At 47.3% G+C, this 13,537-nt stretch overlaps 1 protein-coding gene across 5 annotated transcripts in view; it reads left to right on the top strand.

Annotated features, from left to right (window-relative positions):
- Rab11fip3 (RAB11 family interacting protein 3) overlaps nucleotides 1-13,537 on the top strand; it is an 84,023-nt gene that overhangs the window by 54,029 nt on the left and 16,457 nt on the right. For 2 of the 5 annotated variants that reach the window (NM_001427085.1, XM_063268944.1), the window contains exons 4-7: nucleotides 3,314-3,525; nucleotides 5,836-5,985; nucleotides 7,490-7,624; nucleotides 10,631-10,666. In NM_001427085.1, coding sequence (NP_001414014.1) covers nucleotides 3,314-3,525; nucleotides 5,836-5,985; nucleotides 7,490-7,624; nucleotides 10,631-10,666 — 533 coding nt within the window. The remainder of the gene's footprint in view (nucleotides 1-3,313; nucleotides 3,526-5,835; nucleotides 5,986-7,489; nucleotides 7,625-10,630; nucleotides 10,667-13,537) is intronic. The other 3 variants (XM_002727755.6, XM_063268945.1, XM_006246071.4) reach the window with 2 other exon arrangements.

Genomic DNA, 13,537 nt, shown 5'->3' with positions numbered 1-13,537 from the left:
ACCCCTTAAAAACACAAAATCAAAAACTATAATATACAAGCAAAAGACCAGTAAGATAAAAAATGTATAAACAAAAACTATATGAGACAAGAAATGAAATCTACAAAAAACCCCACCATGGGTTGGCTTTTTAAAAAGCTGCCTCAAATAGGGGTGGTCATACATACCTTTAATCCCAGCATAGAGGAAGCAAGCAGATCTCTGAGAGTTCGAGGCCAGCCTGTCAACAGAGTGAGTTCCAGGACAGCCAGGGCTACATAGAAAAACCCTGTCTCAAAAAACAAAACAAACATAGAAGTAGCTGCCTCAAGCTGGAGCAGTGGCTCAGCGGTTAGGAGCACTTGTTGCTGTTACAGAAGTCTGGGCTCAATTCCCAACACTCATGTGGGGAATTATAACCACCCACAAACCCAGCTCTGGGTGAACCAACAAGCATACATGTGGGCTGGAGAGATGGCTCAGCAGTTAAGAACACTGACTGCTCTTCCAGAGGTCCTGAGTTCAATTCCCAGCAACCACATGGTGGCTCACAACCATCTGTAAAGAGATCCGATGCCCTCTTCTGGTGTATCTGAAGACAGCTACAGTGTACTTATATATAATAAATGAATAAATCTTAAAAAAAAAAACAAAAAAAAAAAACCAAGCATACATGTTATACACATACATACATGAAGCCAAAACATTTACACACAAAAGACAAAAGTGTGAGTCTTAAAATTTTTTTTTTTGGTTCTTTTTTTCGGAGCTGGGAACCGAACCCAGGGCCTTGGGCTTCCTAGGCAAGTGCTCTACCACTGAGCTAAATCCCCAACCCCGTGAGTCTAAAATTTTAAAAAGCTACCTCAGGGTTCACATTCTACTATAAGCAAAAACCTACTCTGAGGTCCTGCTGGGCTAGTGCTGGGGCCTTGTCCAGCTCAAACGTTGGATCTCATGGGTTTTGCATGCTCCTGTTCTGTAAGATCTACAGCTTGGTGCTGGGCAGGGTCTCTTATGAGGCCATGCTTGTGGACCAGGGGCAGCAGTCTACAATATTCTTGTATAAGTTTTTGTTTACTACTAAAGAACCATGCCTAGTCTTTAGTTAGTTAGTTAATTAGTTAGTTAGTTTGTTTGTTTTAGTGCCTGGGTAAGTGACTAAGGGCCTCCCCTCATGGGCCATCAGGAGCCTATACTAGGTCTTGTGTCCAGTTTGCCTACCATCTCCTGTCGATTCCAGACCATTGACAGGTGTAGGTGCCAGCCTGCTGTTCCAGCCTCTCTCAACTGACTTCTGCAGGATGGAGCTCTGGCCTGCCTCATACAGGAGAGAGTGGCGTAGGTTCATGGACAAAACAGAACTAGCCTGTAGAGGTCACTTTCTTGTGAACGCAGTGTCTCACTATATCACATTGGCAGCATAAAGCTAATTATGTAGCCCAGGCTGGACTTGGACTCAGAGAGACTACCTGTCTATCTTCTGAGTGCTGGGAGTAAACATGTGTACCATCATTGACTGGCTTCTTTTAGATTTTAGTATGGCTGCTTTCTTTATACACATTACTTAATATTGATAGATTTGTATCCTTTGGAGTCATACCATCTCTGCAGTCTTGTTTCTTTCCTTGCTGGGAGAAGGAATGATGAAGATGACTCCTATATCCACTGGGATCCTTATGATGAATATTTATAGCTCCATTTGTGGTTGAAGCTCCAGATTTGAGTCATGTGTCTGAGGTCACATGCTGTTAGTGGTGGTCAAGATTAGAGCTGGCTTCTGAGAAGTCAGCCTAGAGGTCCAGGTCTTCCAGGAGGTTTGCAGGCTCAGGTGGACGCTGTTGGCCTCACACTTCTTGGAACACTAGACCTGGGGACAAAGGGCATCTTCTTCCTGCTAGAACTGCAAGTTTTCTGAAATCCTGTTTATAATTTGTTAACCTCAGAATCTTCTGATTATGAAATGTCAGACTTGTCCTAACTGGCGACTTTATTGTATTTAAAATTATAGGTAGAAACCGTCTTTCTTCCCTCTTTACTTTTACGCTCATTGGTATTATTTAAATTCTGACTGCCTGTTATAAGCTGGGCCCTGTGCTGAGTTCTGTGTCTGAAAGGGGAAAACAGAGATAGTTTGGAAAAACAGATATCAAACTATAAAAGTTGGCTGGAATACTGATTAATAAGCATTAGAAGTTAGATCTTGACTTCACATTTCAAAGCCTGGCTGGACATGGTGGCTCACGCCTTTAATCCCACATTTGTGAGGCAGAGGCAAGTGGATTTCTAGGTTGTAGGACAGCCTGGTCTACAGAGCAAGTTCTAGGTCAGCCAGGGCTAGACAGAGAAACCCATCTCAAAACAAAACAAATACAAAGATGAACCAAAAACAGCAGTCGTCTAAACATGGAAAATAGGCGTCATTGGTGATATTTTAATTTGATCTTTATCAGGGTTTGTTTGTTTCTATATTTGGGGTTTTGAGGGTTTCTCTGTGTAGCCTTGGCTGTTCTGGAACTCTAAACCAGGTTGGATTATGTAGATCTGCCTGCCTTTGCCTCCTCAGCACTGGGATTAAAGGCATGCACCACCACCACCCAGCACATTTAGTAATTGTGTATGTGTTTATGGCAGGGGTGTGCCACAGTGTGTGTGGGTCGGGAACTCTGTGGGAGTCAGGTGTCCTTCTCCCATGTGCGTCTTGGGGATTGAACTCAGACCATCAGGCTTGGTGGCTGGTGCCTTTCCTCACTGAGCCATCCATCCCGCCAGCTGGTGCAGGATTAATTTTAAATGGTATAACCTTACACTGTTGTTAGTTCCTTGACTAAAGTAACAGGCCAGAAGCCACAAAACAAGTGGTTCTCCTGGGAACATCTGTGACTCTGGGATGTTTTGTATTTTTAGATGTGATTATTCAGCTGATTGCAGAATGACTCCACTGCTGGTTTCTGAGACAAGACTTTTCTATTAAGCCCAGGCTGGCCTTGAACTCATGTTATCGTCTGCATGCCAGGAGTACAAGTTGCCCACCTATGTATAGTTTTGTCTTTTTTTTTTTTTTAAATAAGAGGCTGAGGGTACAGCTAAATGGCAGAACACATAGAGCATCTGAGGCCCCGGGTTTAGTCTATGTGCGCGCATGCACACACACACACACACACACACACACACGCACGCACGCACGCACGCACGCACGCACGCACACCCCAAGTCTGATTTATAAGCTAGTGTTGATGTTGAGGGATATGGTTGTTAATTTCGCTGGTATCATATCCTCTCTGCAATGTGGCCTCTGTAGCTGCCCAGGCTAACTGTCAGTTTTCTCTCCTAGGCCAACGAGGTGACGGACAGTGCATACATGGGGTCAGAGAGCACCTATAGTGAGTGTGAGACCTTCACAGATGAGGACACCAGCACCCTGGTGCACCCTGAGCTACAGCCTGAAGGGGACGTGGACAGTGCTGGTGGCTCAGGGGTGCCCTCAGAGTGCCTGGACACCATGGAGGAGCCTGACCATGGTGCATTGCTGCTGCTCCCAGGCAGGTCTGTACTCATGCTCTGTGTGTGGATGTGTGTGCGTGTCCTATGGAGTCCCCATTCTGTGCCGTCTGAGCCGTATGTAGCATCCTGCTGTCTCTGGAGCTGCACCTGTGTGGTTTCCACCCAGCGGACATCAACTTGTGAGATAGACACTTCTCCTGCTGGGACTCTCCTGGATTTAATGTCTTAATGACCGACTGTAGAGACAGAGAAGTTATAAGAGATAAATAAACCTTAACTTAGTCTTATGACATTTGTAAGTACAGTTTTGTTTTTTAAATAGGATCTTGAATATCCTAAGCTGGCCTTGAACTTGCTATGTCTTCAACAGTGATACTGTGTTTCTGATCTCTTTTGAGGGATGAAATTATAGCTGGGCACCACCAGGACCAGTTTTACACAGTATTGGAGATCAAATTCAAGTCTTTGTGTATACTACACAAGCACTTAAAAATCTTTTTTATTATCTGAAAGTGTGTGTGTGTGTGTGTGTGTGTGTGTGTGTCCGTCTGTCCGTCCCATACATGTGCATGAGTGCTCGCCAGTATGTGCATGTGAGTACAGGTGCTTACAAAGACCAGAAACATAGGATTCCCTGCAACCAGAGTTGTAGACATTGTGAGCTGCTGTGTGGGCCCTCTAGAATTGCAGTCAATACTCTGAGCCATCTCTCCATCCCCAGAAGCTAATACTCATATTCAGAAGCACTCTTAACAACTGAGCTATGTCCTCAACCCACTAGCACAATTAGAATATTATCACTGTTACTACTAGTACTATTATTATTAGTTTTTTGAGACAGGGTTTCTCTGTGGAGGCCTAGCTGTCCTGGAACTTGCTGTGAACATCAGGCTGGCCTTGAACTCAGAGATCTGCCTGCATCTCCCTCCCAAGTGCTGGGGTTAAATAATCACTACCACATGACAAAATCATTTGTTTAAACAGGGTCTCACTATGTGTCTCTGGCTGTCCCAAAACTCATTATGTAGACTGACTTTGGACTCACAGAGATCTGCTTGCCTCTGCCTGCCAAATACTGGGATTGAAGGAATGCACCACCATGCCTGGTTCATTACCACAGTCTTCAGGTCAGAGCTGGAGGACATAATATTCACGTATCTTTGTGACACTCTACATCAATCACATATGGACATAATAAATAATAAATAAAAATGTCATTTAAAACTTAAAATTTGGGGGCTGGAGAGATGGCTCAGTGGTTAAGAGCACTGATTGCTCTTCCAGAGGTCCTGAGTTCAATTCCCAGCAACCACATGGTGGCTCACAACCATTTGTGATGGGGCTCCGATGCCTTCTTCTTGTGTGTCTGAGGACAGCGAGAGTGTACTCATATATAACAAATAAATCTTGGAAAAAAAATAGAAAAAAACTTAAAAATTGACAGGTATGGTGGTAAACATGTTTAATTCCAGCACTTGGGGTGTAGAGACAGGTCTATCTTCGTGAGTTTGAGGCCAGCCTGGGTTACATCTTGAGTTGCAGGCCAGCCAAGAGCTACATAGTGAGACCTTGTCTCAAAACAACAATAATAACAACAAGCACTTTAAAAGTTTGACTGTTTCATGTGCACAAGTCCTAGGTTCTAGCCCTGACACTACCAAAAGAAGTTACTGAAAAACTTAATTGTTTATCTGTGAAATTTTTTGTTTCATATTTGTTTTTGTTTGTTTTGTTTTTTGAGAGAAGATTTCTCTGTGTTTGTGTAGCCCCGGCTGTCCTGGAACGCTCTAGACTAGGCTGGCCTCGAACTCACAGAGATCTACCTGCCTTTGTCTCCTAAGTGCTGGTATCAAAGGCTTATACCACCATCACCCATCTATTTCTTTAGACCTTGTAGATCCATGAAGAGATTACACAGGTAAGGGCAGCTGTGACAGCATGTGATCTACCGTTTTACTGACGTGGTGTCCAGCTGCTAAGACTGGACACGTATGTGAGTTTCATGGGTGTCAAACTAAAAGCCACAACCCTGTTGGAGCACTGTGGCCCGAGCCAGAAGGCATAGGCCCTTCTGACTCTACTGACAGCGCTTAGCGTGGTTTGTCACCTTACTGTCTTCCTTATCCCAGGTGAGCAGCAGCCCCTATGAATTGAAGTTCCATACCTGTTACTAAATAGTTTAAGTAGCAGCTCACTCCTTGGAAGTGGATCTCACCTGTTTCTGCTTCTGTTCTGTTTTAGCAGTGTGGCTTCTGTGTTGATGGGGCTCAGGCTTGTGGCTTGCCAAAGAGTATGCATCCCATCAGGTGTCTGTGGCTGTGACTCAGAATCGCCTCTGTCTGTCTTTTGTAGATCCCGCCCCCACAGCCAAGCTGTCGTCATGGTGATTGGCAGTGAAGAACATTTTGAAGATTATGGTGAGGGCAGTGAGGCAGAGTTGTCCCCGGAGACGCTCTGTAACGGGGAGCTGGACTGCGAAGACCCTGCTTTTCTTACTCCCAGGTGACACCTTGCACTGTTCATGATCCACTCCCTCTCAGAACCTACTAATGGGGAATCTTCTTCTTTGGGTCCTGTGCTGGTCAGGAAGCTTGCTTTGTCTAATGCTGTGTAGCTAAAACCACACAGAGAAGTTCTGAGTCTGTCCCAGAGGGAAGGCTAGCTGAGACCCTCTTGTTTGTCACTGATCACTCCGTGGCCTGTGGCTGTCTTTGAGGGACACTGTAGAATCATCAGCCAGGCTCTGACACATGCTAATAATACCACCCAAATTTTTCTGAAAAGTTCTAGCTTTAAGTAAACCAAGTTCTGATGCCTAGTAGGCAAGATGAAGATGCTCACTTTCTCTTAAGTTGTGCCTCAGGACATTGACATACACGCTCACTAGACTCTGCCTGGTTTGTCTGAAGACCCAGCGAGTCCCTCTTGAGCATTCCATCCGAGGGAACCGCTGCCTTTCAGTGGGGTCTGGGCCTGGCCTGGCCGCTCTTCCATATTGCCAGCATCTCCTGTTTGCTTTCATGTTCCTGAGTTTGCACTGCTTTTGTGTCTGCTTCAGCTCGGTTACCACAGCAGCACATATTGTAGCACCAGTGCTGGGAGGGCTCTCTGTAAGCTGCACCTTGGCCCTCCTGCTCATATGCCACCTCGGAAGTGCGCTGACTGTGAAGCAGCTCTCTGAGTGCATCCTGGGTACTCAGTCCTCCTGCAGGGAGTCCCAGGGACTTTGAGTTGGAAGTAGTGGGCTTACTCCAGAATTTGGCATTTCTGCATCCATGTGGCAGGCCCTCTGTCTGTGAAGTTTGCCCCATCTCCTACCTGGTGTTTTCAATCTAAATTGTAATTTCCATGCTACATTTTATGTATTCCTTTCTATCATTCTTTAAATCGAGTTTCCAGAATAGCTTCATAGTCTGTGGGTCCTACCGTAGGAATGAGGGTAGGAATGCCCACTTGACTTCAGTGCCCTGAATAGATGCATTATGACCGTGCACTACAAGCTTGTTGAATTGGAATCATGGGAGTACAGCCAGCATCCCCAGAAGTTGACAGAATCCCAAGTTAGCCCAGTTCTCAAAAGCACGAGTCTGCCAGTGCACCATTTGTTTGTTTGCTTGAGACAGTAATATCATCTCAAAATAACAACAAAAACCCAGCAAATAAATTCCCCTTGAGACACACTTGTATGTCACATTCAGGTGACCTCCACAGGGGAGGAGGCTGTGGATACATTTACTTCCTGTTAAGTGGAGTTTTGTGCTTTACCTCTCATTGCCTGGTTTTGTGCACTGCCCAGCAGTGGGGATGTGTACAGTTGGTGGGTGTCCAGGCTCCTCAGGGTGATGTGAGGACAGCTCATGGTTGTCCCAAGAGCACAGACAGCCCCTCGGACAGTTCATTTTCTCCCTATGCTTCTGACTTGTGCCTTTCACACCTCTTCCCTCATGCCTGGCAAAGATAACCTAACCGGACCTCCTCTCTCCTGACTGGTCCTCTGTCTTTCTAGCTCCAACCCTCTTGCCTCAAAGCTGTGCACCGTCCTCACTGACGAGGCCTTTGAGTTTTACTGTAGCCAGTGCCACAAACAGATCAATCGCCTTGAAGATCTTTCTGCCCGCCTGACTGACCTTGAGATGAATAGGTAACATGTAGGACCTAGTCTACTGTGCTGACAGGAGACTCCCACTGCAGTGTTTCATTCTTGGGTGTAGTCTAAGGTGCCCCTGCTCTGGTCACCTCTTCTAGCAAGGCACTCCGACAGTGGGACTCTTCCTGCAGCCCAGCCATCCCTGCATGCCTTGATCTAGCTTGGTGTGTATGTCCCTTCACCATTATGCATGTGGCAACCTTCCTGGCTGCTGTCCCCGTAGGAGGAAACAGTCTGCAAAAGAGGATAATCCAGCATTTACCAAAATGAGTCACAGGAACCAGAGCTGGGGAATTTAAAGATGGGTTTTTAAAATAAAATTTATTGCTGGGCAGTGGTGGCATACATTTTTAATCCAGCAGAGGCAGGCAGATCTCTGAGTTTGAGGCCAGTCTGGTCTACAGAGTGAGTTCCGGAACAGCCAGGGCTATACAGAGATACCCTTGTTTTGAAAAAACAGAACACAATTCGTGAGTAGTTCTTTTTCTAGAATGCTGGTTTAGTCATGCTCACTTGTGCTCTGGAGGCCTGGTGTTGTGTTGGGTAGATGTACATTGAAAGTCGGAGGTACTTAGCATTGCTACTTTGCTCTGACCCTCATGCCTGCTGCTCCTCGGCCTGTCTCCGGTGCTTTTCTCCTCTCTGTCCCTCTGTCTCTGTGACAGGTTCCAGCAGAACCAGCATTCTAGCCAAGTTCCCCTCGCTGGCTCCTTGCAACTTCACAAACTCAGGAAACATCTTTGGGTTCTTAGTTCACCTCAACATTCACCAGATGTCGTTGGCTCAGTGTGAAGAGGGACATGTCCCTGGCTAGGGGACTTTTAGAAGAAGGGTCTGGAGAAGAGAAGGGCTGCATGTGATGCTACCAATCGCATCTGCTGCTAAGTACAGGTGGCAAGTGACCACACAGGCTCTGGTTGGACACCGCTGTTATGGCAGAAAGGCAGACCGTCCCGGGAGTGGAGCATGCTTGGTGGTCTAGTAGAGGCTGCCCCTTGTCTGCCCCACCATTGTAGGGCTTTAGCCAGACTGGATCTGCACCTCTGCCCTGTTCCAGCTCCCATCATGGTACCTGTGACATGTTAGCTTTTTTCCTGTGTTCTGGGCAGCATCACAGAACTAGAGGCCTTTAGCCATTTGGAAAGATCAGAGGGAACCTGGTGCGGTCCTGGTCCCAAAGCCAGTAGTATTCTTTGAGGGCATGTTTTGACAAGACTTGAAAAAGAAAGTCTGGTCTCTGGTGATTCCAGAAACCCTTCCATTTCTCAGTGTAGAGCACACAGGCTTGCCCCTGCCATGTGTTCAGTGCTATGAGGAGCCCGCCGTCTTCTTCTGAGGCTGAACCATCCTACCATTGATGAGTGGGTTTGAGTTACAGATATGTTGTGAGAGAAGATATGTGTGTTGTCTGAGTCACTGAAGATGTTTTCAGTGCTGAAAACCTGTCTCGAAGATGGTGATCATACCAGTTAGGCTTTGTGGGGCAGGTTCAGACTAGTATGTGGCTCAGTATGACTAGGGGACCTCTCACGGGTAAAGGCTCTGTACATGTAGAGTGACTTTAACGTTAGATAGGACACAGTTAAGACTAGTACCCAAATACTTTTTTTTTTTTTTTTTTGGTTCTTTTTTTCAGAGCTGGGGACCGAACCCAGGGCCTTGCGCTTCCTAGGCAAGCGCTCTACCACTGAGCTAAATCCCCAACCCCCCCAAATACTTTTGAAAGGCCGAATTGTGTCTCCTGGCCTTCATGGATTGCCTCAGGATACACTTCATGAACTTACCACATAGCAGGAAGGGGCCACATAGCACTCCTGTAGCTGCTGTGTTCTTCAGGTACCGGGGGCATCGTTCAAAACGATCCATTTTATAGAATCAAGCAGTCTGTCTGATTGACTCAGAGGTATATTTTGAAAATTGTGAACTGTTGCGGACTTTGCTGGTCCAGAGGCTGATAGTTTCACAGAGCAATCTGTTCTAATTGTTCAAGGAGTGTCCATGATTGTAAGGTAAAAGCAGATTTGTACAGTGCTAGTCAAGAGTCCAGTCAGGAGAGGGAGCCAAACAGTAGCTGCTCAGGGACCGAGTCGTGAGGGTAGGTGCACAAGTTGCCTACCAGTGCAGTGACAAGAATTATAAGGAGCAGGAATAGCGAGCAGCACCCAAGGGGTCCAAATCCCACTACCCACCCCTTCAGCTGTCTGCAGCTCTGTCAAAGTGGCACAGCTGAGCCATCTGTAGGCGCCATGCTGTCATTGTCTCTTCAGTGACCTCTGTTGGCAGAATATAGCATCACAAATGAAAATGTATCCCAGCTGTGTAGGTCCCAGAGCCACCACAAAGGTTGATTCTGAAGCCAGCTGAATTGATAAAGGGATGACTTGAGCAGTGTGCACCTCTCCAGGTAGACCACCTGCCTGGCCCTTGAAAGAGGTGGTTCTTGTGCCTGAACACACACCCACAGCTTCAGAAGGGAGGCTGTGCTTTGATTGGCTCAGAGTCAGAAGAGGCATGTTTAGCCTGTTCTTGCTGCTGTAGGTGGCCCCTGTTATTGCTCTGGGATTGCCAGGAAGAGTTTCTAAATCCCCACCCTATAGATATTTGCAGTGTGAAGTTTCAGGACCCAAGTCAAAATGACTACACACTCTCCTATCATAGGAGGACCTGTGTGATAGCCAGTCAATCGGAATAATGGCTTCAGAAGCACTTGGGGACATGACAGTGGCTGGTGATGTGGGCCCAGGTGTAGTCAGCTGTAGTCTCGGCATTGGGCTTGGTTTCTTTTGAGGGCTTAGGGGCTAGGATTTAGTGAGACCCTTTACCAAAGGTGCGGTGCATGTCCTCTGCCATGCAGAGTGGGTATTCTGTGCATGCAGCTTGCCGGGGGCAAGGGGCTGCATGCCTGTGCCTGCTATCTCCCCAGCCCAAGCTTCCTGCTTCCTCCTGTCCTTCGGTCTGTTCCCTGACACTGTTTTCCTGTTTGTTTGGTTTTTTGCACAGCCCAGCCAAGCGGCTCTCCAGCAGGAAGGTGGCAAGGTAGGCAGAGCCTCGATCATTTGCTGAAAATCTTGTGAAATATACTCATAGTCATAGTCTCTGAACAACATTTTAGAAAATACTCTTTTCTAGGTTTGGTTTTGTCTTTTAATTCAGACTTTCAAGTTACATTTCATGGTTCGGGATAGAAAGCAATTAAGGGGAGTGGTTGTAGAAAGGATTTCTAGGGCTGTGGGTTTGGATATGGACCTGGGGCTCATAGCAGCTCCTCCTGTTCTCTGCCCTTACACACTCCCTGTGAAGGCTGGACTGGGCAGCAGGCTCCCTGTGTCTGCTATAGGAGGCAGCCTCTCAGAGCTGGCTCTGTGGCCGCCTGCCCAGCCTGTGGTCTTGCCAGCCCAGTGGCTCACACAGAGAGGAGAGAGGGTGGGGAATAGGACTTGCTAGCGCCTTGGTTTTTGTTTTTGTGGGGAAGGAGGTTGTTCTGGTGTTTTTGTGGGAGTTTTGTTTTGTTTTGTTTGCTTTTTGGGACAGGGTTTCTCTGTGTAGTTCTGGCTGTCCTGGAACTCACTCTGTAGACCAGGCTGGCCTCAAACTCAAGAGACCCACCTGCCTCTGCCTCCCAAGTACTCGGATTAAAGGTGTGCACCACCACCTTGCTGCTGGCTCTTGCTAGAGTCTCGTTTTGTTTTGGGGTTGGCTGCTGTCATTTCCTGCTGTAGAAGGTGAGCTGTGCTTCTGCCGGATAATTGGCTCCTGGACAGTCCTCACGGACGTCCTTGTTCAGCGTCTCAGACTCTGACACCCTTCTCAAGGCGAGGCCCAGGTAGCACATGGTTCCTTCTAAAACAAGTTGCTGCTTCTGCTGAGTCCATGGTCACCCCTGTGCTGATCTGTTGTCTTCAGTCGTCCAGTCTCCACTGGCCAGCCTTCTCGTGCGGCCATGGGGAGCATTCCCTTCTGTGTCTACAGGAAATCTCCTGGTTTCACACCAGGGTCCTGGTGTGTCTCCCCACACCTTGTGAATTTGTTTTAGACATTGAGGTATGCAGCTCCCTGCCCCAGCCTTTCTTCTTTTTGTTTTGTGTCTTCCTGTGGCTTCCTGAGAAGGGAGGCCCTGGAGGTAAAGCATGAGACCTTGAGTGGGAGCGTTCTTTGGTTGATTTGGGTTAAGATTATGGTTTTTCTTAGATTTTTCTGGAATCATTAGTCATAGCCTTTAGTAACTCGAGTTGCTACTAAGTCTAACAACTCGTTTGTTTATGGTTTTTCTCTCTCTGGAAACTTTTAAGATGTTGTCTTTGCTTCAGAAGACCAGAATTCTAGTTGTTCTGTTGCTACAGGCCTGTAATCACAGCTACTTGGGAGGTTGAGGCAGGAGATTCAACTTAGCGATTTCAAACTTTTACAAAAATTCTGGGACCATAGCTCAGTGATAACGTGCATGCCTAATGCATGTGGGCCTTAGGTCCATCCCCCAAATCATTCAAAACAAAGAAAAAGGAAAGGAAACAAAAAGATAATAAATTTCATGAGTCTTGTTGCAAGGCCTCTTTCTCTTTTAACTATGAGGAGCAAAGCGAAGATGGACCTATTGACCTGGACGCTCCGTTGGCCACTGCATTTCCGGTAGAATTGTCTTGCTGTGCCTTCATACCCCTCATCTGGGAGCAGTGCCTCCTGGCAGCTTGGAGAGACAGGCAGTACCTACACCTGACCTCCTCTGGTCATTACCTCTTGAAGAAGGACTGTGCTGTAGTAATGCCACAGCCACCCGGCTGTCCTTACAGTTAGGCAAGGAATGGCTGGTCACCCTGCTCGCATTGTCCTGAGCAAACTGCCTGGAAGAACTGCCACATGAGCTCGGCCTCCCTTGCTAAGTCCCAGGGCCAGGGCAGCTGTTTGATTTTCTCTAGACACAGTGCCCAACAGCACGAAGAGTCAGCACTCGCACGGCCTGCGGAGGGTGGCAGTGAAGCCTGATCCTTTGAAATAGTCCCAGAGTTTAGATTTCTTGTCAGATGGATTCATATTCATTACAACAAAACTCGGCCTCCACGTTCATAGTTAATTTGTGAGTAAGAACTACACCCTGTAGTGTACCTGCAGAATGCCAAAGCACAGATGCAGATTTATAAGCCATTGTGCCCTTAATTCTGCCTCAGAATTCTCAGGAAGCACAGATGGCTGCCATGTAATTCATTTGCAGACCGCCCAGCCCTTTATGTATTGTGGCTAAGATGGGTGTTTTGCAGTGTGCAGCTCGGGCTCTGACCTGTCTCTTCCCCCTGTCCCTGTCTGTGGAAGTGGATGAGGACCTCTCCTTGGCATCTGACAGAGCTGGCCCAGTGGGGTTCACAGCAGAGATTTACTTTTACCTCTTTGGGCAAAATGCAGGAGTCCCAGAGCCTCATGCCCGTCTCCTAGGGGCTCTTGAGTGGAAGTTGGTGAAGGAAGAATCGTTCTTCTTGCTGGGGATTAAATAAGCCACACTCCTATGCCTGACAACCTCAGCTTCAGCGAGAGGGCCACATGCTGGGTACATGGGGCAGCCTGTTCATGGATCCTGAGATAGGCCCAGGCCTTGGCCCTTGCCCAGAGTGTCCTCTAGGGTGTAGGGTGGGCAGTTCCTTGTCCTGGGCGTGGCATCACCATGAGGGCAAGGTCCTGTTCAAGAGCAGTGACTGACTGAGAACTTACTGTTGGTCGGCACCTTTAAGGCTCTGAGAACACACTAGAGCAGACTCTGGAAGTAAGCGAGTCTCCCGGGGTGCTGCATGGGTTATAATTTCAGAGCACAGGAGCTTGCTTCCTTTCCTGGTAAAACATTCATGAGGGAAAAAGGAAATGTACAAGCTCAGTCAGTGAGAAAGGAAACAGCCTCATTCACTGATAAGGCCAAACAGCCAC

Source organism: Rattus norvegicus, chromosome 10 (assembly GCF_036323735.1).
Source record: "Rattus norvegicus strain BN/NHsdMcwi chromosome 10, GRCr8, whole genome shotgun sequence".
In the NCBI taxonomy this organism is placed as follows: domain Eukaryota; kingdom Metazoa; phylum Chordata; class Mammalia; order Rodentia; family Muridae; genus Rattus; species Rattus norvegicus.
The sequence above is the reverse complement of the archived record's forward strand: the minus strand, read 5'-3'. Positions and strand labels throughout refer to the sequence as shown.